Source organism: Pagrus major, chromosome 2 (assembly GCF_040436345.1).
Source record: "Pagrus major chromosome 2, Pma_NU_1.0".
NCBI lineage: Eukaryota > Metazoa > Chordata > Actinopteri > Spariformes > Sparidae > Pagrus > Pagrus major.
Window position 1 is genome coordinate 21,889,461 of NC_133216.1, and position 25,774 is coordinate 21,915,234.

General features: G+C 41.3%; 1 protein-coding gene across 1 annotated transcript in view; it reads right to left on the reverse strand.

The window, feature by feature from the left end:
- Window positions 1–23,035, reverse strand: part of zbbx (zinc finger, B-box domain containing) — a 56,779-nt gene extending 33,744 nt beyond the window's left edge. The window contains exons 1-7 of the mRNA XM_073495104.1: window positions 22,903–23,035; window positions 20,346–20,489; window positions 19,756–19,869; window positions 10,985–11,078; window positions 10,330–10,381; window positions 9,579–9,688; window positions 5,878–5,973 (exon numbers count right to left, since the gene is read on the reverse strand). Of these exons, the coding sequence (XP_073351205.1) occupies window positions 5,878–5,973; window positions 9,579–9,688; window positions 10,330–10,381; window positions 10,985–11,078; window positions 19,756–19,869; window positions 20,346–20,410 (531 nt within the window). The 5' untranslated portion in view covers window positions 20,411–20,489; window positions 22,903–23,035. The remainder of the gene's footprint in view (window positions 1–5,877; window positions 5,974–9,578; window positions 9,689–10,329; window positions 10,382–10,984; window positions 11,079–19,755; window positions 19,870–20,345; window positions 20,490–22,902) is intronic.
- Window positions 23,036–25,774: the final 2,739 nt, after the last annotated feature.

The following is a 25,774-nucleotide window of genomic DNA, read 5'->3' on the forward strand; positions in this document are numbered from 1 at the left end:
GACAAGAGATTAATCGATTACAACTTTTCCACAGATTTTCATATAATTAAGTATATTACCAAGGAAGTTCTACTTCAGGTGCTCTAACGACATGAGGGCAATGAGATGAGGCCACTAGAGACAGCTGCCATGAGCCCCATTTAGAGGGTACAACCTAATCATTTTAAGTGCTCCTATCTACATCACTAGCATAACCTTGAAAGTCACGATGAACTCCATTTAATAGAGTTAGCGTATGCACCTTTATTTTATGTAAATGAAACCACAAAGAGTCCGTGCAGGATGACACAGGTAATGCACATCACATGACCAATCTGGTGACACGTCGTGTATATTGGCTATACATTACATCCCATTTAAACCACAAAGCAATATGGATCTATTGACAAACTCCACCCAATTACACATCACACATATGTCAATTCTCCTCTTACCTAGAAAAAATTCATTAACAGTGTGATCAGATATCTCCATAGTTATAGACAAGAGAAAAATGGGAAGCACAATCCATTAGAGCTTTTTGCTTTTCTCTATACCACAGGCTGAATTCATTACTCTATTCCATTAATCACCACAGACCAGTAGGGCTGCTGAGGTTAACCTGTCCTCACACTGTTATCCTGTCCTTGAAGGTGTCCGCCAGAAACACACAAACAAACGTGGAGTTGGGAAAATGTGGAAGAACTGAGACACTTGAGAAAGATGGATGCAGAATTCAGGCAAATAAGCTACAGTAAAAGTTCTGTAACTTTATGATACCTTTTATTGCTGGTTTTCAGTTCTGACACCTTGACATTGGGACTACAGCACCTTCACAGAGATTGACGTTGTGTGACAAGACTTAGCCAGGTTCTGCAGGACATAAGCAATCTATTGAGTACTGAGGAAAGTTATAGGATCACTTTAATCCTCACAAAATTACTCTTATGAGCCACTTCAGCCCAGAGACCTTTGTGGTGACTTTGGCAGTTTCACTAATGAAACTTTCAGATCCCTTCTTTTGGCAACACTAGACAGTTTCCACTCTAGGCCAGAAGCACAATCATATGTTTGAAGTCTCCTGGTCAGAAGCTCTTTGTTTACACCTTTGATAGATCCTGCATCTGGTCCTGAACAGTTGCACACGGTAATAAAGTCATTATGGGTGGATGAATCTGTACACGCCCAATCTGGCAAAGACAGACATTTGTTCTTGGTCTGAAATATCTCTGGTCTCATCAGTGATGAAAGCAGAGTGCAGCTCATTCTGTGACACTCTATCCATGTGTTGAATTAGTTCATTCAGCATCTCGTGGGAGGGAACTTGCTCATGGCCATGAAATCTTTAAGAATCAAATCTTTGTCTGCAAACAATCCAACAAGCCTGGGGACACTACTTTCCTCATCTTAACTCTCTCTGAAAGAAAATCTTTGCATTGCAAGATGTTTCAAACCATGCGATACCCTTCTAGCTGTTTTCCTTTCTCTTTATACTCACCAGCCAACTGTGCTTACAGGTGCACATCAATGGACACTTGAGGCCTTGGTATGCTTCAAATTAAAAGCTTCTCAGATCATCACAAAGCATCTGAAACCCACTCTCTGATGGCATAAATGAAAGGGGCTGAGTCCAATCTGTAACTTTCCCAAACATACAATCCAATAATCGCACCAACTTCACACAATGGCCTGGTGTGTGGAGATGTAAGAGTAGGCACTGCTATGGACTTCTCTCTCAAGCTCCCTTTTTTATTCTTCAGACAACTCCTGTCACTTTTTGTGTGTACAACCAATTGCAACACAATGAATGCCTACAAAGAAACACATGCCAGTATCACCACCATGTTCAGACTGTGTTAAAACAGTACTTTGGGTCTTTCGCAGGTATTTTTGCACAAGATGACTGTCTCTCAGTCAGGGCAACCTACTGTAGGGTTCAAGCCACCATATTCCATCATGAGTATCAAAAGAAAGAAGTATCAACCACATCTACATGGGGCAACCCCTAATATACCAGCTCCAAGATACTGTTCAGCAGTTGAATCAGCTTACCTTTTGCAAGATTTGCTGGATTTGCAAGATCACATGATCTAGCTACGGGCATGGTTTAGGTGTGACGACCAGCGAGAGAAGCGACTGATGATTTTGAATACAACGATAGCTGTTGCTAATTGCTGCTGCTATAGCATCAGTTTTTTCAGAACTGGAGAGTGTATTTCATTGAAAGCAGGGAAGGCTTTTCTCAACGGAAAAGATGATTTCGCTCTCTTCCGACTGGCTTCAGCAAGAGATTGATTTACCAGCTGGCTCACGGTTCATTGCTCTGATTGGCTGATCAATTGGTTCGTCCAATCACCTGCCAAGTATTTTCTTTTCTTTTTTTTAAAGTGCCTGCCCTTTTCGGAACAGTTTCTGTGGACGACTCCCCAAATGGTTGTGTGTAACAAACTATTGGCGCGTCAGGTTACGAACCGGTAGCTATGACTTGCCTTTCTTAGGAGTAAGGGGAAAATAAATTTACCCTTTGCATTTCCACAGCATGCAAGTGAAAGTGAGAGAGAGATGGGCAGGCGGTTAGCAACAAGGCAATTAGCTCAATTAAGTCTGCTCATCTACTGCTGTATAACTAAGAATTACCTGACATCAGAATTGTTATGATGCAGCACACCACACCTATCTGATACTACACAGAGGTGAGGCTAAATAAAATACCAAAACTGCTCTGAAAACATTAATTGAACCAGGTATGTGTGTGTGAGGCATGAAACAGGAGCTAATGAGGCACTGACAAAAAGCGCAAACACGGCGTTCTGATGAAATTAATATTATTTTCTCTGACTCTAACTCTCATTCTCTCTCCCTCCCTCATTTTTTCCATGGCAAATGGAACAGGATTAACAGAGGAGAGAAAGAGATGCCTGCGTCAGCTGCATGTGTATAATCCACAGTCTTTATGTCCTGCCAAAATACACAGTTTTCCATGTGTGATTGTATAAGGCTATGCATGTGTACTGTATGTGTTTGAAACTGACTGAAGTGAGGAGAGAAACGGAGATGAAGAGATATAGAGAGAGGTAGAGTTGTCCTGTGTGGTTTCACAGAGCTGTTTCTATGTGTGTACTTTTTGTCTCTGTCAGTGAGTATGGCTTTGTTCCACCATGGAGGCTACCCAGTAATATATGAGTGTGTTGACCCAACCAGCACTCAGGTAGCACATGAGCACTGAATAAAGAGATGGCTACATAAGCTGAGCTACACTGCATAAGGCCTGGTTAATAGTGTGCTGTTTTATACATAAACACAAACCAACACACAGGCATATATAAAGTCATATACACATATAGAAACACCTTTTGACAGACCAATCACAGGATGTACAGGAACTATACACAGCAATATCCATGCACACTCACAAAGCACACATCATAGCACAGTAAATCTCCTTGTGAGAATTTCTAGATGAAAATAATAGCACCCAAGAAAACTATCGCATGAAAAGAAGCTGCCGAAATCTCACACATCCTGGGAGCAAAAAACAGTACAGCTAGCAGAAAACTGAAGATGCACATAAACCAACCGAACCTGGAGTAACTAGATAAAACATGGATACCAGCACACACACAAAAGACAGGTCAGTGGCCATGAAGGAACACTGTTAAAGAAAACAAAAACATCCCTTCAGAACAAAATAAGAGCAGAGTAAGAACAAGTAATGAGCTACTGAAGTTCTCTAGCTGAAAATGGAAAGAAAGGGTGCTTTTTCTCTCGTCACCTGGATGACCACAACCAATAAATTTAGCTTGGTTAATAGTGAAGACCCGCCTTGGACTTGCTACCAAGTAGGGCCATAACATTATGGGTCACTGCAGTAATATGCAGCATCAGACCTGATAACAGTCACAGTGCTTCTTACGCACTTAAAAGCAAAAATAAAGGTTAGTGGACTCACTTGTCCTACCCCAAATCATTGATAATTTGAAGAGAGAGTTCATCTGAGAAGCAGCTGATTCAAGCAAAGCCTATTTAAGGCAGCAAATTAGTGCATTTTGATGTCAACAATGCAACAGGATGTTTACTAGTGGGTTAAACATATCTATATCTAGTGACAAACACAAAGAAAAAAATATCTGCTTAAGATCCGATACTGAGCAGTTTAAATATGACATGATTTAAAACATCAAAGGTAATTATTTAAAAATCCATATAGATAAAGGGTTTTTGCACAATATAGCATACTCTTATAATAGCTATTTGTTCTAGCTTTGGAATAATGAGGTGCCCCTAATAAAAATGCTTTCCACACAGATTTGGTTTAATGGGCCATTGCTTGATAAATACAACCCATTGTTTGAGTGTGTGTGTGTGTGTGTGTGTGTGTGTGTGTGTGTGTGTGTGTGTGTGTGTGTGTGTGTGTGTGTGTGTGTGTGCATGCGTGTGTGCTTGCGTACAGTATGTGAGTGTACTTTGCACAGGTGGTTACAGCTGCCCTGTACTATATTCTTGGTGCAGTGTCCATTTTAGGTATACATATCTGTGTGTGTTCATGAATACGTGCCTACATACATAGATTTGTATCTGCAGACTAATCAGAATTGTCAGACATGTCTTCGAATGCAATGCACACAAAAATTATACATTATCGTAATATCTTTGCATAGTAAAATCAAGTAACAATATGTAGTCCCAAAAAGTTCAAACACCATACTAACATCTAATTCCAACAAATGAACGAACTGCCTGCTTCTATTTACACACAAGTGTGTTGGCTCAAAGGGTAACTCAATTTTACATGTTAAAGTGCATTTACAGGTTTTCACAAGTACTACTCCATGTGTGAAAAATGCAAAGCCCTTTGTGGCTCCAGAGAAAGCTAGATGTAATCTGATAAATTGCCCCCAGTGATGTCACACAGTGGTAAGTTGCATTATGGGTAATGTAGGGAGAATATGTGTGGAACTTAGAAAAAAATGTGGTATCTCTTGTTCTGCTATATCAATTTTGATCATTTGTTTTTAAACTGTCCATCATGAGTCCAACAGTATTACAGGAGTGCAATGCTAGACCAGTTGACTGCTTTTCAACACCTGGCACCTACATTACCCACAATGCAACTTAGCTGCTGAGTGACAACACTGGAGGCAATTTATCAGAGGACATGCAGCTTCCTCTGAAGCCACAAAAGGCTTTATACTACTTTTTTCACATATTCTGTAGTGCTCCCCGAGACCTGTAAACACACTTTAATTTGTAAAATTGGTGGAGTTTCCCTTTAATTAAACTCAATGCAGTTAACCTGCTGTCTTGTCTCTCTGTTCTATCTTTGACGGCAGTTGCTGGTCTTGGGTTGACTGCTGCCCGAGGCCTGCCCTCAATGTGAGTGTCATAATGTCTTAGTTTGCGCACGCACGCGCGCGCGCATGTGTGTGTGTGTGTGTGTGCATGTGTGTGTGTGTGTGCATGTGCGTGTGCGTGTGCATTTGAGTGGGTACATATGAGTGACCAGAAGGAGCTTTTGTGATGAAGGCATTTGCTAATGAGGAACATCCATTTTGTTGTCCACAAGTAGGATACTGCAAACCTGCAACTGCACAATACAAATGAAGACAAACACATACACAGCCAGTGCAGACATACATTCCAGTTAATATTTTGTGTGTATGAGTGTGTGCACATACAAAAGTGAGGGTGCAAAGGGGGGGAGGAGTTTGATACTGTAGTCAGGGATTCAAGAAAGAGTAAAGAAAAGAAAGAATGAGTGGAGCTGAAGGAGAATGGGATCAGGACAGATATTACTGAAAGTATCTGTGAAAGAGAAAGAGAGACAGAGAGAGACAGACAGAGAGACGCAGGCACAGTGAGGAGAGGAGATAGATCAGATGCACGTGGGACCATGCTCACCTGAATGGGGATGATTCTGTGGAGCTTCAGTGCCCCCTTCTGGTGGAATTTGGCAAAGCAGCCAATGCAGTAGTCCTCTGTGCATTCAGCACACATCTACAATACAGAGACACACAATAAAGTCAGTGTGTGTATGTGTGTGTGTGCGTGAATATGTGATAGAGATGGAAGTGAAGATTTGTGTACTTATGTGTCTTAGGGAAGCAGAAAATTAAAAAAGAGTGGCTCTGTATGTGCATGTGCAGTATGTGCATGTGCACATACATATACCTATCTGCACTGACAGGCAGAAGCTTAAGTAATATTTGTTCAAGATTGAAACCTAAAGCCGGATATCTTTTCCTTTCCTCTCACCTCAACCTCGCCAAACAAACTTTGACAGGAGAGATGAATATTGAAATAGATTCTCTGGCAGGATGTTGCAAGGTGTGTGTGCGCGGTTGTGTGTGTTTGAGAGTGTATTAGTGTGTGTGTGTGTACATGTGTGTGTGTGTACATGCGGCCTGTGTGTACATGTGCTAAGTGTGTGTGTGTGTGTGTGTGTGTGTGTGTGTGTGTGTGTGTGTGCGTGCGTGCGTGCGTGTGTGAATGCATCTTAAGGGAGGTCATTATCATATCTATCTGTGAGAATCCGGTCTTATTAGTGGGGAAAAGTCCTTGCATCAGCAGGTTGGAGAGATAGGCCTAGACCGGGTGGACGGAGCACACGGACGAGGACAGGAGGAGTGGAGAAATCCAATGAAGAGGGAGGATTTGTGGAAGGGAAGGTGGGAGGGAGAAAAGGACAGAGGCTTCTTAAAATTCACGAAACAACAAACCGTAAACAAACAGCCACCGTTCGTTTGGTTCCCTTCGTTTGACATGCAGTTATATTTTTCATTATGGCGTGTGGTTTCATCATCAATCATCAATACCATGTCAAATTCAGAGAGTATAGTTAAGTGCACTCCCTGGGGGAACAGTATGAATTCTACTCCTCTGCAGTGGGGCTTTCACTATTTTAGTGTGACACTGTTCTGGATCTAATGACTTAGAACATTCCTTCTTGCCACTTCTGTACCCATTGCTTATTCTAATAGAAAATGGAGCTAAACAAGGCAATATAAATGTATTGTGGATCAACAGATGTCGTTCCAAATGTCTACCAGCAGATTCCGTCTCCTTTCTTTTAATTCTTTCATTTCATCTTCTCGGCCTTTAAATTCTTTATCATATTACTTAATGTTTTTATTTGTATTTTTATGTGATCGTGTGTGTGCGTGCACATCCAAGCCGCTGCAGCAGCGACATTGCCCTTTAATGGTCCCTTAAAGCAGAGCCTAATTTCCCTTCTCAGACCTGAGGAGAAATTACAACCACTCCCAAGAGACTAGGCATCCCTATCAGGCTGTAAGCGGCATATCACTGCGCTCTCCTGTGCTATGCAGAAGGAAATGAGCTCCCTTTCTTGCCTGGATGACTCTGGAATACAGTACAAGGCAAGGTGCTCAGTGTGTGTGTGTGTGTGTGTGTGTGTGTGTGTGTGTGTGTGTGTGTGTGTGTGTGTGTCTGTGTGTGTGCACATGTGATTTTGGTAGTCTGCGCCAGTATGTGTGAGTCATAGCTTACAACAAGCCCAGATGTCTATATGATTGTGTGTGCGTGTGTGCCTGTGTGCGTGTGTGTGCATTTGTGTGCTTAAGTGCAGTTCCAGACAGAATGGCAGAGACAGAGTCATAACGCTCCCCATTATTGCCATCATTATAGGGCACCCGGGCTATCCAAAACGCGTGTGTATGTGTGCGCGCGTGTGAGTGGATCGTGTGTATCTGTGTGTGTTTAGTCTATGTGCTTTCCCAGACTACTATAAGCGCTGCCATTACACCCATCACTATGGGGCACTGGGGGCATTGGGCCCTTCATTGGACAATTCAGCGCCATCATCATCAAATGCACTATCAAGCAAATTACCACATTACATTTTAACGCAATGTGTGTGCTGCACTTAAAATAATGTATTCCACAACAAAAGGGGCAGAAAAATGGTGGCTGTCAGCTCAATCAGTTCGACCCCTCCCTCTCCTTCATTCCCTCTATCAATCTCTCTCGGTCCCTCATTGCTCTCATTCTCCCTTTCAGAAGCATCAGTTATTCAATACTAAACTCGGCTGGCTTCGCCGTCAGACAAAGGATAGGAATTACACATGAGTAGCTGAGGATCTAGAGGGCGGGGATGTGCGAGCGACTGGTCATCAAGCATGTGTTACTCAGCTCAGTTTGTCACAGTCCATTATACACACACATGCACCACAAATACACACACGCACAGTAGGGCTTTTCATTCATTTCTTTCTCTCTCCCTCTGGTTCACACATACAGTTGCAGGCGGCGGTCCCACCTCCTGAGCAGTAGTGGATGAAGAGCGAGAAAGAATAAACAATGGTGCCCTCAGAGGTCTCGAGTATCGATGAACAGATCCGGCTAAACTGTTATCAGTGCAAACACAAACACACAGATAGACCAACAGATAGGACAGCAGAGGAACAGCGAGAGAGAGAAAGAGAGAGAGAGAGCAAGAGAGAGGCAGGGAAAGGAGAGAAAAAGACTGATAAACATGATGGATGGGGTCGCGACAGACAGACAGAAACAGGCAGAGATGGAGAATAGGAGGAGGACAGACAAGGATATGTGCAGAAGAGTGAGAAATAAAGAAAGGAAATGCATTATAAAAGGAGAAAGAGGGAAGGAGGTTGGTAGATAGCAGGCACCTGGATGGCAGACGAAGATAATAGCCAATGCAGGAGGAAAAGAAAGAACAGAAACATAGAAAGAGACAGAGGGGACAGTAAAGCACCAGAAACAATTGAATAGATAGATGGAGGTTGATGGACAGGTATAAAAAAAGAGAGAAGGAGGGAGAGAGCTATGAGTGTAGATCAAGTTATTTGACACCTGGGGCCAGATGCATAAAACTCCTCACATATGCTTGGTTCTGTTTTATGACTCTGAGCCATTGTGGGACCGGGCGCACGTGCCAAACCTCATTTCCACCGCCACAGGTTCTCCAACAGCACCAAAACGGTCTTTACAACCATTGCACACAGCCGTGGCTATTTATAGAGGCCATACCATTAATGCATCACATGTCCCTGTAAACCATCTTTGCCGTCATATCTCAATGATCGTTATCAAACATCAGAAGGATGCGCAATGATTAATTTATAGCACACAATGAAACAGACTTTACAAAGTGCTTCAGAACTCAGGATTAAATAAGAAGATCAGTAACAGGGACATATCGGCATGAATTAAGTAAAATTAAATTATTGCCTCGGAGTGATTTTTTAAAACTGTGTGTCCATCTGGTCTGAAGTATGTGTGAGGTGCACATTCTCAGTGCACATTCTTCTTTTATAAATGTATGTATATTTCGGAAATGGTATATGCATGGTTTTCTGCGTACATATTTTATTATATATACTGTATATCTGACGCCTGTTTTTTTTAACTACCTGTAAATGTGTGTAACTATTAGTGGGGTCGTGCTTGATTGTTTGTTTATTTTTGTCAGGTTAATGTTTGTTGAGAGCTACAGAGCTTCAATCCACAGAGGAAATTCTGTATCTGCCAAACACAAAATAAGTTACAAAATGTTCAGTTTTCTCTTTCACTTATGACCGTCTTTTGTGCATGTCAATGTCTGTTTGTGTGTGCACAGATACCAGTCCAGCAGTCTTGACTTCACATTGTCCACAGTATCTTCCTCTCAGCCTATTTTTTCTTGTCGCCCGAAGACCAGTGGTAGGGGGTGGAGGTGGAGGCTGAGGTGGGGCTGAACAAGGAAGGGTAGTATTGTTAACACTTGGCAAGGGGATTTCAGTTAATATGTTTGACATTTAAATGACTTCCTGCCTAGTCCAACAGTGTGTCAAACATACAGTAAATTATATACACAAAAAATCATAAGGAAAGTTAATATACTTATGTGTGAAATGTATCATGCAGTAAATAACAGCACAACACAAAGGATATAACTCTTACAATAATTGTACACACTAAAGATTAACCAAATAAAGTTGCATTAACTGCTGCTGTATACATTCAACACATGCATGTGTATCGTTCTAAAACATTCAGAGGTCAGGGTGGGATTTTGTGCCTCAGGCATTTTCAAAACATTAATAAATCTGCCAAGGTTGGCTACTGGTTACAGAGATCGATCTTTAACAAGCGAACTCCACAGTCCAGCGCCTGTGATGGCAAGTATCCACCTCACAGAAGTAACCGTGAGCAAGACACTGAACCTTTACCGGTTCCCCGGGCATTGCTCTGGACTGTAGCTGCTCTTGAATGCTAACTTCTATGTGGTGGGTAGAAAGGATTTCACTACAGGTCAGTGTATCAAAGGTGTCAAGTCTACCTGGTGAAGGCAACCCACAGCTGAAGCTCAGGCTGGATCTGTAAACTACTCACCTGTCAGCGGTTCATCCTTCAGCACTCGGATCTTCACCTTGCCTGCTGACAGCTGTGGAGGAGACAGAGAGCGACAAATCAGTGGCGACAGTTTGTGTAAGCTCTCAGCTTCCTAACACTCCTTTTTGTTTATGCGTGTATACATAGGCACATTTGTATGTATGAAATACTCTGTGATCATATTCTTGTTTGCACTTTTACATGCATGTTTTAATCTGCAAACCATTTAATAAATAAACAAAAACTTTCTATACATTGTGTTCTTCAATATATTTTCAGTCTGTCATAAAATGACTTAATTTTTTTGACAACAATACTACCACCACCTTTTACAAAGAGCATTTAACAGCAGGGTCTGTCCTCTGCTGAAATTGAAATACTGAGAATTCAATCATTCTTGTTCTTTTTGCTCTCAGGCAGTCGTAACCTTTCGAAAAGTAGTAACTTCTTCCTAGTGCAAACTCAAAGACATTAGCGTGCCTCCCCTAAGATCCAGGGCACAAACTTCTCAAATCAAGGGGCAGGGTGCGAAGTGCACATGTACAAAAGGAGGGGCAGTGGACTTTTGATGGATGCAGGCACATCGACATCTACATAGTGCATGGAAACAGAAATTACCAAATGATACACACATACAGATTAATGCATTTGGTACCTTTTGGAGCATGATCTCCTTGTTCTTCTTGCTGCTGTTTGTTAGAGCATTACTGATTAAAGAATCACATTGTCCAGACTTCCATCCAGAATGCCTAAACAAAGAGAGAGAGATAAAGGGGGAGTTTTTCTTTGGCAATTATGAAACAGCAATCTTAAATACAACCTCTTTGAATTAGACATGCATAACTCATCTACAGTATCTTAGCTACAATTTCTAAAAAAAACAGAAAGTGATTAAATCTGTTTCAGTCCTTGATTTGATTTTCTCATGCTTCTTTTTTTCATGAAGACATATATTCCATTTCGAAAACAGTCACTCTAATGTTCATTCTACTTCAGGAGATCTGGGTATGGAGCTTAAAACACAACAATCAAGATCCTTCATTGACACACACACATTGAAAAACACAGAGCAGTTTTTCTAGGACAATTTCACATTGTATTTGAGGACTTTGGTTTAACTGTTCACATAGCATACAGTATGAACCAATAAAGCATAATGAATGGATAGATTCCTTATGAGCACACATAACTGTAAAAAAAAAAATGTATTAGACCTGGGATTAAGCATAAACTGCATTGCAAACACCTTGGTATTCTTGTATTTTCAAGTGGGTAAAGTGACGGCAGGATAGATGTAACAAAACTCAGAGTTAATGCATTTTAATCCATTGAAGTACTCGAAGAGACTGAAGCATTTTAATAACAGTGTCAGGCTTAAGAAGAGGAGAAGGAACTGATGTCAAGAAAAAGAAAATAATATCAGCATGAAAAAGGCGTAACAGCACCACATAACTAAATCCTAAGTCCTTCAGACTAAATCCATGAAAAAAAAAGAAATTTGGAAAATCACTTTGTTCCATTAGACAGAAAAGAGTGTTTAAGTTATCAGTCAGTCCTTGTGTTATTGTTAAGAGGACTTACTGTTGAACAGCAAGGAAAAGCACTTTACCACACGCCTTTACATACACACAAGAATTTGGCCCTGCCAACATAAATTCTGCACACGTACAAAGTCACAGGGGCCTAAATTTTCACATTGCGCACTTCAGTCTAAGACCAAAAGGATTGTTTTTCATTTTGTTGCAGACAACAGAGGTCTATTGAACTTCACACATAAAAACAGAAGAAATATGATTATACTGACTCCAACATTAACACACACAGACACAGATGCAAATACAAGAACATGAATGCAAATGTTCACACGTGTGCATACACACGCACACTCATGCAGGATGATCCTGTCAGTTGCAGAAAGTTGAGAAATGGAGAGGGATCCTCATTTAGACGGGAGTTATTCATGCTCATGTTGTTGAATTATTTATGCTATTTATGCTATTGTGATGTCTGGCTGTCTTTGAAAGAAGTTTATTTTGGATTGAGCTGGCAGCCTGTCAAGGCACAGGAAGTCTGACTCTATTTGTGTGTATGAGAGAGTGTCTCTTTCTATCTGTGTGTGTTGTGTGTGTGTTGCGTGTGTGTGTGTGTGTGATGGCAAGAGTTGCCAACAGCCCTGACGCCGTTGCTGTGCTGCGCTGACACTGAGGGTGGGCGTCAGGTAATCGCCCTGGCCACATCACCTTGGCAACTGGACTGTCGCTAGGGGAGACAGTTGAGGCACACCCCTGTTGGTGAGAGATGACAGGGTGTCCCCTCAGGACAGGCAGCCTGGAGAGATAAAGTGTATGTGCGTGCTTGAGTGTATCTCTGCGGACTCTGCATTAGCAAAGATCTCATTATCTAATCCACACAGAAACACACTCAATTACACCCACACATACACATACTGTGTGAGTCAACACGCACTTCACAATAATAATGGCTTAACATTGTTTTTAGAAGCATACAGATGCACACACATTCCCGCAGCTGATGTTTCTCCGTCTTACAAACACACAAATATACAAACACACACTTCTCAACAATCTTAACCTATTGCACAGACTATCAGTGCAGCTGACAGACCTCTCCAAACTGTAAAGTTTAATCAGCATGACCAAAGTTCAAACACTTTTAACCAAGCATAACAGCGCGTGTGTCTATACATGTGTGAGAGAGCGAGAGAGACAGCAAGAGAGAAATGCAGTGACCTGACTACACCTGTTACACAAAGAAAGAAAAACACACGCATTCACACACTACTATCACACATTGCACCTTTCACTGTCTAGTGGGTGGATAGCAGATGACAACCTCCGAGTCACAGCTTGCACATTGGAAACAAACATCAAACGAGACACCTAATACCACCTCATCAAAAAACATTTCTTCATCAAAAGCAAAGCAGAAGAAGCACAGTGAGGAGAACACTTTCACATTAGCTCAGAGGAAGCTCATAATTCTAAATGATAAAAAAGATATATTGAAATGAAAGGAGAGGAGACGCCAAAAGATTCAATTCAACCCGAGGCAAACACCACCTGTCGTAGTTGAACACACTCATGTCTGACACAAGGACATGCACACAGACGTATACACGGCTATCACCTTTAACTGACCCATCTCACCCAAAGGGAGAACTGACAACATCTGCGTCCCGCAAGCACACGCACATGCAAACGCACACACTTTGAAGTCTAATGCCAAAGTAATCGTGTCCTCTCTCGATTCCCTCTCTCCCAGGGTGAGATGAGAGGACAGGGCGAACTCAGAGACGGATTAGACGGGAGAGATACTTACTAGAGACAAGAACAATTCAGACATAGAATCCTACGAACACATTTTAGTCCAGCATACACAGACACACACAGCACATATTAGGGCTTGACAAACTATTATTTTTATTCTCAATAAATGGCAGACTTTCAAGATGAATCGATTGTTTTGTCTATAATATGTCACATTGTTGTGCTCATCACAATTTTCCAGAGACTAAAGTGACGCCTTCACATTGCTTCTTTTCCCCAAAAAAACAGCCCAAAGACTAAATGACGAGGAAAAGTTGCAAATCCTTACATTTCAAAAGCTAGAATCAGCAAATGTTTTACATTTTTGCTTGAGAAATGACTTAAACAATTGGTCGATTATCTAAATGATTTTCTTTCATCAACAAAATAAACTGTTGCAGCTCTAACACATACAGACTGAAACAGGTACCTGAAGGAAATGAGACAACAACACATGTTGGCCAAAAACAGAAAAAAGAATAAATGAAGGCTGAAATAAAGAGGCAGTAAAAGAGCCAGTAGAAAGAAAAGCACAGCACAGAGACAGCAAAGAAAGCAGGGGAAAAGGGGGGTTCCTCAACTGTACTTTTAGATAAGGCAAGAGCTAGTGTCTGTAAGCTGTGTAGGGCTAAAGACAAAGCTACATTAAATCTGCGATCCGGGCAGGCCAAAGCAGAGAATGATGTACTGCATTTGCCCCAAGCCGCTGCTCTGGCTTTATTATCGCCTGTGTACTCTTCACAAAGTGATTATACCGCACCTCCTCTCAGCAAACTGAATTTGTTCGCTTATTCTTTGGCTGGGTACGAGAGGGGGAGAGACTCTGTGCGTGTGTGTGTGTGTGTGTGTGTGTATGTGTGTGTGTGTGTGTGTGTGTGTGTGTGTGTGTGTGTGTGTGTGTGTGTGTGTGTGTGTGTGCGTGCGTGTGTGTGTGTGTGTAGCCCGACTAAGACAGAGATGAACAATTCATTGACTCTGGGAGCTCTGCGATCTAAGAGAGGAGCAGATAGAGAGAAAAACAGAGTGGTGCATAACACAGACACACAGTACACAACACAGCCTGAGCATAAATCACAGCTTGAAGATCTCCAGTACAGACTTGTCAAAGATACACTCACATGTAAGGGAGGGAGCTTAGAGAAAATCCAGGTAACCTACACATCTGAGCACCTGATTAACCGCCAAACTCCCCATCCTTCCTGCTCTCTCCCATGTCAATCAGAGAGAAGCTGATGAGAAGTTGTTTCCTCTTTTTCATTAGAGGCGTACCAATTAATTGATTCAAACTGTTAAGCCGAGTTTCACATCTGAGGGACTGCTGCATCGCTACACACAGCTTTCAGATAAAAGGAAGGAGGGAACTGCAGGAACATTAATGTGGAGCTCAATTGTAAAAGCCTGACAGGACATGTGCATCTGTTTTATTTTAGTACCTAATAAGGTAATTTCCTCCCTGACTGCTCCTCTTCAATACCAGTTCATTTGTTTTAAGCTTCATCACATCTTCTACAAATTTGTCTTCTTCCTTCCATCCTTCTTCTTCCTACCTTCTGCTCACTGTGTCAAATGTATATTCAAGAATGTCGACCAACAGACAGCAATGAAAAAACACAAACTGTGTTTGGAAGTAACTTTGAGGCAGTAGTTAAATATAAAAAGCTAATCTTCTGACCCATCTCAACTGGCACAAAGGACTTGCTATGACTGCCTGCTTCCCGTCCTCTGCTGTAGCAGCAGTAGCCCGAGAAATGAAAAAGGGTGTTGAAGTGTTCTACTTGACAACAGCTCTGAACAGTCAAGACTGATTAGTTGCATATGAAAAAACAAACCAGCAGAGCATTATTTATCAAGAATGGCCTGTCTGAAAAGAAAAGTTGTCTTATTTTCTATATAAACAATGAACATGAAGTAAAAATTTGAAAAGAAAAAAAAAAAAAAGAATTATTCTAAATATGATGTTATCATTTGATCAGTTACCTTTCAGCCACTTCACATCCAGAGTGCACTATTTCATCTATTGACATACAGCCAGCTGAGCCTCTTCTCCTGCCTTCACACTCTACCTTGAGCACATACACAAACTTTCTCTGTATCTTTCCACCTCTCACACACACTAAAATCTTTTTCGGGCTAGTGATATTTCAGAGATATACTGCAGGGTTTAAGCAGGAGTCCTGTCCTGTAGCGGTCGAGAGGAGTTGATTAAGGAGGACAAGACATACAGATCTAAAAAAGTGTAGCACTCTCTGTAACGGGCAAAGTGTTAAAAAAAAATACACAAACAACAAAGTGCCATTATTTATGGAGGGCTAGTATCAAGTGACACACACAGGCAGCCACGCACACACCTTGTCGTATCTTGTGGGCTGGTGGAGCGGTAAATGTTGCAGTATTTCAGTGTGACAGGAAACACTGTGTTTATGTGCTTATCGTTGGTGCAGCCTGGACAAGATGGCCCTCTCCCCATACTGATGTATGGCTTCTTAATTAGAGCTAGACCTCCACTGAGAAACAAAGTAGTATTTACACAGGCGCGCACATACACACACACACACACACACACACACACACACACACACACACCTCCTAAAACAATAAGTACATTAACCTACAATTATAATCTACAATATGCATTTCCTTGTTTGTTCGTGATGTATGAATATAAACCAAAGGAAATACATCATGTGGAACGAGTGCCTCTCAGCATACCTCTGCTCTAAATCACTGATATTGTAATTAGCTGTGCTGGCTGTAAATGTGTGTATGTGTGTGTATATAACCTTTCTGTGGCTGTTACATTTTGCAGGATTCTGTGTGTAATATATGTACTCTGCCTCTCCCTAAAACTGTGTCTAAGTTATGTGCTTATATATTGTGATATACACCTCTATTAAGATGTTCTCCATAACTTCACATTGGGTAACGCATCTCCAGACTTATCAATGAAATTAGGTGAGCTGGGAACAGAGAATCAAACAATCACGTTAATAACCACTGTTTGTTTTCATTCTGCAAATTAATTTCTTGTTCACACAGGCTGGGGTGCCCCTCAATCTGAATTTGTTGGATGATAGTCACAGTAATGGGCAAGGTACATACTCTATAATGAAACGTGTAGCAAAAATAAATGTTTTTTTGTTTGTGAGAGTCAATTAAAGAAGGGCACATACGATTTTTATATTTTAAGCGTCACACAAACACTTACTCACTTACTAATGAGCCACTAGATATTGATGGTAGCATGTGTTTGTGTGATTCTAGGTGCACATGTCTGTTCTGTAATTCAACTTCTTTTTTTTACTGAAAAACATACTGGAGACAAAATTACAACTGATGTTCAGCTGATTGTATATGTCTAGCTACAGCCAGTTAAGAAATACTCACGAGGATGAGTACTCTGCCCACTCTGGATCACCAAAACGGAATGACAGACGAACCATAATCTCCTTTGTCATGATGACACCGATCATAATAGAATGTTTCCATTGCTTATGATCAGTTTGCACACTGACTCAGGCAATTTCATTACATGCAGGCCTGGCCCTTACAAGAGAGAAATACAGTTAATCTACCTCAAAGAGAACACGATCACAATGTGTTCCTACTGCAGGCAAGTTAAGAGTAGACTTGTGTTAATATGATGTCATGGATTTGGGAGATAAGACATGTCTGCCAAATTACTGGTCCAATTCAAAGTCCATATCTAAGTAAGTACAGTCCAAATAATTGCTGTTCAATCTCCAGAGTGTGCGATTTCGAACTTGCAGTTCTCAGTAATGAGAAAGGCCTTCACCCACATAGGTGCAAAACCTCAAAGATACTGTGTTAATTCTTAATCTATAAAGTTAATACTGTACTCTTAATACTGTCACAAGAGCACCCCTTGTTTTTATTCTTCGTTTTTCAGATGAAAGACTATCAACTGAAGGACAGCGGCTGGGCTCTAAATGCTCGCTGAATAGTATCATGGGAATAACATGTGGTTCCACTGTGCTGAACTTAAACTTTCAAAGATAATGAAACTTTCTTTTCACCTTTTTTTAATTCTCGCCTTTTATCATTGCCTTCGCCTCTCAAAATGAAACAAATATGGGAGAGATATTTACAGAAATAAATACAAGCATTTGCTGGGCACCAGTGCACATGTTGTACCAGTAAATAATTAAGCCTCTGTAGATCCTGTGCAATTACTCTAAGGAGTTATGACAGTTAATGTATTGCATGCTATAAACAAATTTAATCCTTATTGGGAATATAGTGGAAATTACAGGGGCAAAACAAAAAGAATGTCAAGCAGAACACAGTGCAGACTGGTACAATCAGGAGTTGTAGTTTTGATTATGAGAGGGAAGAGTAAGAAAAGAAAAACTGATATGAATGGAGTACTTGGGTACTTGTCATGTGGTAGCATGCATTTTTTTCTTTTTGTTTAATATTATATGATCTTCCAGTTTAGTTTTCCTTCTTCAGTTTACTGTTGCTTATTCTTGCGTCCTCTGTTTGTGCTAAGCATGCCGTCCTTTTAACGCGACACGAGGGGAATATTGTTGGCCATCGATTCCAGTGAGGGAGGCTGCATTAGAGCACTGACCTTTAGAATCGTCCACTACATTTATGAGCATGAACCTACTTCATCTATAAGTGGCCTTTTTCAATTCTCTGACCGTTCCTTTTTTCCTTTCATGGGAACCTTTTTTTGACCTTTATAGGGAGAGATGTCATCGACCTCCCCCTCGCTTTCATTTAGTCCCCTCCTCCATCCATCTCTATTACTCAGTGTCTCGGCTTTCTTGTTGCTTGCTCTTTTACAGCTGTTGGAGTCTTTTTCACCACCTTACCGTACCTGCCTAACCGACTCCTGTCTCTCCATTTGTCACCTGCTCTGTTCTCTATGTGTTTAGCTGTGACAGTCTGGACTTAATTTTATCCAGCATCTATACATTAAGCCACTTAACTACCAATTTGCTGAATTCATTCCACTGTCCCTCGACTTTCTCTGAGCAGTGCCCTTTACCTTTTGGTTCCCCCTCTTCCTTCTCTGTCTTCTCTGGTTCCTGTCTTTTCCTGGCCTCCCTCTGTCTCTTTTCTCCCCATCTGTCCACAGATGGTAGCTTTATAATTTTCAAGCTCACACTGGCAGTTACTGTGACCAAGATAATGGTACAATTTCAGTATCAGAGCATGCCAAATCAAATACTGTATATATTCCAGTACTCGAGAAAATCAGGCATGTAGCTGTTGAGATATCTTGCATTGTGTTAAAGTGTTGGACAGTCACAGGCAGACAGATGGAGGGCTCCATTCTTAGAGACCTGTTGCTCGTGGGTAGGGCTGAGCAATATGTCGAAAAATCATTATTGTGATATGATACTATATATCTTAGGTCTTAGAATTTGGATTCTGCTGTATTGTGAAATGGCATGAGTGTTGTCTTTTCCTGGTGTTATAGTAATAACATAACGTGGTTGGTTGGCCAGAGAGGGTAGGTGGTTCGCATGCGACATATCAGTTTTGTTTGTCCCGGTCTCTAGCGTTGGGAATAAACAGTTAACATTACTGTTCACGGTCATGGCTGAACAAACAAAGAAAAGACCGTGACAAGACAATGAATAAGTATGTAAATAACGTTACTTTTATAGCAACCATTTTTTATTCAGTAAATACTAAGTGTTATAATTACCGTCTCAGAAGACAATATTCACTTTTCACTTTCATGTGGTGCTGTTATGGAGGCATGGCAAAGCTGCCAACTGCCAACTGACTGACATCACACAGGCGACACTGGATCTCTGGGAAGAAGTGAGGTCCAAAAATACACCTGCAATTGCCGCAAATCTATGAGATTTTACAGACCGTTTTACTTGTTCTGATACTTGCCTTCAGGAATTTAAATCTACCTTTGCTCTGTTTCCTCTTACAGCTGCTGCAGCCCATCCTGCACATACTTCACTACCCTGTGTCCCCTCTCTCACTCACCCTATCTTCTACTTCTGCTTTCTACTATCTTACTTCCATTCTCACCTCCCCACTAAGGTCTGCCCCTCTTTCCTCCTCTGTCTCTCCCTCTCCTTTCTTCTCTCACTGCTAAACTAATACTCACCCTCTCTCCTTCTTCTCTTTACTCATGCTCTCTTTCAGCTGTTGCAGTTTCTCCTCCATCTCTTGTCCCTCTTGGCCCAGAGTCACCGTCTTCAACTGCAGCTCTTGCACGTTCCTATGGCAACATAAACACACACACACTCACATTTATGCAATCAATCAATAACAATCTATCATACAAATGACCTACTTTGTCAGATTGGGCAGCCAGGCTTTCATCAATATGTTCAATTCATCTGCTGCACTAGCAGATCCCCATTGCCACGACTGATCAATACTTTAATCAATTAGTCACTGGATCGGGTTGCCGCCAAGGCAGACATCAATTAAGTCAATTACCTGTTGGAAATGAGAAACTACGTAGGAGACTGGACTCAATTTTGCATTGCCCAATACGAAGAAAACAAATACACTGCTCTGAATCAGAATCCAGGTCGCATGATTAACTCGCCTGAAACTCCATTTTGTCAAATGCTCATTCTCTGGGCAGAATTTTAATAGGAACAGATGGAAACAGTATGGCAGCCAAGTAACCCTAATGGGCTTCTACCTAATGCCTCAAATGACATAATTGATCTTATCTCATCTTACCTGGCTTTGAGCTTGACAGATTTGGCCTTGTTGTTAGGAAGCACCACAAAGCCATTTGAATTCATGCCTCTTCTTTCTGCAGGCTCAGGTATTCCTCTTGTGTCCCTCGTTGGGCTATTTTTTTTCTTCTCCGAAGAGTCTCTTCTGCAATAAAAACCAACAATAACAGCATCAAACTGGCTATCCCACTGAGCCTAGGCTAAATCACGCACTGCCATACATGAACACTGCTGCAGTGAAATGAGCAAAATAGCAGGCACGGATTTTGCTCAAATGTATAAGAGGCAGCTAAAACAGGCGATCCCGTGTGTTTAAATTGTATCTAGCAGACTTACTGTATTGACAAATTACTGGCAACTCTTTTCATCAGTAAAAGCCAATTAGCCAGTAAGGTAGATATTACATATACAGTAGTTAGAGCAGGAGAGCAAGGCAGCCACACCTGCTAGCCTGCTCAGCTTATTGCAAAGTGACATTAGGTGGAGGTGATTATTAGCTACAGTGAGTTTCACTCACTGTGGGTAACCTCAAAGACCCTGACATTTCACTTATTGTTACCTTGTATGAAACTTCCACCCACCAGACTAAAACAACAGTACAGTATAGCAGACTGAAATCAGAACCTTAATAGAAGGTCAGCTTGAATGATAGCTATCTTACAGACCTTTTCCAGAGAGGGCATTTTTACTTGACTACTCTATCTACTACCCTTCAAGTAAAAAGTAAAAGATTTAAACCTTTTTTATGCACACACAAGAATTATATCGCTCAGATTTTGAGCACAATTTTGTCAGTGAGCACTTCTCCTTTGCCAAGAAAATCCATCCACCTAACAAGTGTAGTATATCAAGATGCTGATTAAACAGCATGATTAGTGCACAGGTGTTCTTTTGAAAATACAATAGCTTATGTTACAGTATAAATGATGGACTAATTTTGCTGTTAAACAGATAAGTTACATGTTAGCTTTATCTGTTGTACTTAGCTCAATGTTGAAAAGGGTATGTTTTATCATTTTCTTCAATCATAATTATTAGAACTCCAAAAACACATTCCTTGTAAGGAGGAATTCCTAGTTAACAGCAGACCTCTGCTTTATTTTGAGCAAGGGAAAACCCTGACGCCGTCTGCCCGGTACAGTGAAAACCAGGATTCATCCAGGAAACACTTACAAACTGCCAGATGACATCAAAGGTGAGCATTTGCCCATGCAAGTCAGGTCAAGACCCTGGTGAGGATGACGAGCATGCAGATGAGCTTCCCTGAGAAAGTTTCTGACAGTTTGTGCAGAATTTCTTCAGTTGTGCAAACCATCTCTGGGTGGCTGGTCTCAAACGATCATGCAGGTGATGAAGCGGGATGCGGAGGTCCTGGGCTGGTGTGGTAACATGTGGCCTACGGTTGAGCTCTGGTGCACATCCCTGCAGTCAGCATGCCAATTGCATGCTCCCTCAGAACTTGCAACATTTGTGGCACTGTGTTGTGTGGGCGGCTGTGGCTCAGGAGGTACATGTGGAGCAGGTCGTCCAGTAAACAACAGGTCGCTGGTTTGACTTCAAATCTCCCCCGGCTGCACGTCAAAGTGCCATTGAGCAAGATACTGAACCCCAAATTGCTCCTGATGAGCAGGCCGGCACCTTGCATGGCAGCCTCTGCCATCAGTGTTTTGTGTGTGTGAATGGGTGAATGCGACAAGTGTTGTAAAGTGCTTTGAGCTATTGGGACCAGTCCAAAGAGCACCTGTGCATTAATAATGTTTTTTAATCAGCATTTTTATATGCTACACGTCAGGTGGCTGGATTTTCTTGGCAAAGGAGAAGTGCTCACTAACACTAACAATTTTGTCCTCAAAATCTGTGATATAATTCTTTTGTGTGCACAAAAATCTTCAATCTTTTACTTCATCTTGTAATATCATTAACAATGGCCCTTGACGCTATACCAGAAACCTTAATACAATGTAGCTGCCTTGATTAACATTATCAACACCTGTGTTATAGCTATGCTTAGGTGAAAATGGTCTTTTGTAGGCAGACTGAAGCCTGTAGTTGTTCTTGACAACAGCAGCTGTCAACGCTACACCTTCATTACAGTAGCATTCAGGTGACACTCACAGTGGACATCTTTGTTTGTTTGGCAAAAATGGCTGAAAATGTATCATTATAAGTTAGTTCAGTTGCCTTGGTCCAAGCCAAAATTGTCTTTGCTAAAGTTTCTATCCTATTATAACTAATATAGCTAAGTATTTGCCCATGACTAGCATACAACAAGAGTCAAATGGGGAAATGTGGCTACATTTAGCTGACCCTCGCGTTAGGTAGACTAGCTTTCCTGCGCAACAGTTACCAGGAAGGAGTCTGTGTAAAGAGGCATTTGACTAAAGCTAAAGTTACCAGTGGCTCACCTAAAAAGCCTTAAGCAACTGTCGTGCAAAGGTCACAGACACGATAACTGAGAGTTAGTAAAGCTAACCAGGGCTCATAACTCTACGTTAACTTTAACGTAACTTGAAGGACATTAACTTACTTCACACAGCTGCTGAAAATACTCGACTTACCTTATGCTCTGTGACTGTCCTCGGTTTACCCGCTCATGACAGCATAATCAGTCTTTCACCTTTACATTCAGCCTGCTTTATTGTCATTTAACTGAGCCCAATATTTAAATAATTCACGGTTTTTATTTCAATATTTCAGCTTTTCGCCGCCGGCATGCTCCAGCCTCTGTGCTCAGGGCGTTTGTGTCGGGCTGGCGTTACTGTGGCAACCAGTGCCCCTCTCGCGATAGCTCCGCAGCTGGTGAGCGCTGTTCCACTGACAGTTATTATGTAACCTATCCTCGGTTTTACCGGAGGTTGTTTAGTTTCCCCATGTGTTTGCTGTTATGAACTTTTCCCTGACTGAATTTGTTAGCTAATGTTCAACTTTTTAAAGGAATTAATATAGTATGCTTTTATTTGTTCAGGGAATAAACATCGGATTCAAAGACATAAAGTCCCATATTGCCTCAGTAATCATGGGCAGCGGGAATTCCCTTCTAATTAAAATCCTCACGGCACCAAGATAAATGTTATAGCTCTGATTGGAGCTTTGAACCCTTTTTTTTTTTTCAGAGTTGTCTTTAGTCCTCAAAGATGATCTTGTTAAGATCTTTCATGTTGACAATCATTAGAGATCAGAAGCAAAATAATTTCTCATTCATCCCATAAGAGAAATGTGCTAGAATGAATTTGATAACGCCGAAGTGATGAATACAGTGTGCATGTGTGTCCGCAAGAGTGCTTATGTTTGTTTGTCTGCAGGAAAACTGAGTCACCATGTGTCTGTTTATTACATAAAAGTCTACAGTGTATATACAAGAGTAGAGACATCTTAATTATTCAAAAGTCGACAGGCCACAGAGAATAAAACAAGACTTGACAAGATAGTTAACTATTTACACTGCAATACAATCTGGTCAATATAAAGGATAAAAGTTTTGTTTTCATGTTTAATTTTACATCGCTTTAACATTAAACATTTAGGAAAGCATTAATTCGGCATGGAATTTGCCCATTTTGCTTCATTAATATGATATTTCCCAAGGAAAATAAAGCTCTGAATTACAAAATAACTTTTTAATGTATCATATAAATAAAACAGAGCACAAAAAAGTCCTGCTGCAGCAGTATCGAGTGTTTGTATCAGAACATAGAAGATTCTAGTGTAAATATACTAAAAGATTAAATAGCAGATGCTTTCCTTGACCATTCTATAAAAATTACAACTGTAATCCATACTAACGTTACCTTTAAAAGTACATTTTTCACAGGATCAATTCTGTGTTTCCATATTTTATATGATCCTTCCTTGATCTTGTTTTTAATGAAGTTCTATCACAAATCTATCAGGCTTTTTGTGATTGTATTTCAGAAGTAAAAGCAAGAGAAACAAATGTTCGAGGTCGTCTCTGATAAGGGTTTTTTTTTTCAGAATATTAATTTGCACTCTAAATAAATTCATTTAAATCAATACAAAGGCTTATGCCACCATAATTTTAAAAAATCCCCCTCAAGTCAAAACTGTGTTTTTTCTTTTCTTCTTGTTCCTACAGAGTTGAATGTTTGAGTTTGACCCTAGAGGGCTGTTTAACATTCGTCTACTGAAAGTGTAAATTTTATCTGTGCTTGTAGAAAGTCAGATTTTCAAGAGGTAGGATGACGAGCATGACTTGTGCCATCACAAATGGTTTGGAAGCAAATCCCTGTCCAATATACAATACACACAACTGTCATGTGGAAACTTGAAGCCTCCTCTGCACAAACACTGAGAATGGCATAACAGTGAAGTAGGAGACATATTGTGTCCAACAGTTAAAGGCAGATGGAGTAGGTGCCAATTTTTTTTCTGCAAAACCCATGTCAGACACACATTAGAGAACTTTTATATATGCCTTAACACACGTATGAAGGGGATCTTTAAAAGCAAGACAATATTGGAAACCACATTACCATACTCAGTGGCAATGGCTTTAAGTCTACAATAATAAAAGTGTTGCTTATTATTATATATTTTGTTTGTGATGTTTTTGCATACTCATCTGTGTGCCTCACGGAGGAAACTCAGACAGACCCCGAGGCTGTGTTTGTGCATACATGAGTCTATCTGTCTGTCTGTCCCGTAACAGTGCAGCCAGGCAGTCATCCATCCAGCCCTCATCTGTATTCCAGGACAAAAGAAACTTTCTGACTCTGTTACAAAACCTCTCCTCTGCAGGCCATGCCCCTTCCATTGCTACTTTTCTCTATGTCTCCATCCTTCCTCGCCAGCCTCCCTGCCAAACCACCGGACAATTATGGCCCAGCTGAACACACCTCCACCTCATCCCTAAATCCTGCTTTCTCATTCTCTCCCTCCCTCTCCTTTTGTCTCTCTCTCTCTTCCTACATTGTTGGCGAATGACCTATCGCTCCTGCCATCAGGGAAGTGCGGGTGTATGACTTATTGAACGTGCCCGTGTGTGTGTGAGCGTGGACGGTCATTTAGGGTCGTGACCCTCCAGCTGGATTCTGTCTCTGCTGCTAAACAGTGACTCTCACCCTCCAAACCCTCTTTCCCTCCCTCCTCCCTCCCTCTCTCTCTCTCAGCTCTGCCTGCATAGACAGCTGGGCGTGCAGTAGCATACCAATGAGAGTGAGAAGAAACGAGGGAAGGAGTAAGAGGGAGGGAGAGAGGGATATAGAAATGAGTATAGGGTAATGGGGGGGGGGTGCAAGAGGCCAGAAGGCACCTGGAACACTGCAAGAGAAAGAATAAGAACAAGAGAGCGACAGAATGCATGAAAGGAGGGATACAACAGCCGAGCAGTTGCAGGAAAAGGACAAGCACGCTGTGAAATGTCAAGGCTATTTAATTCATTAGGAGGCGATGATTATGGCGCTGTACTGAATG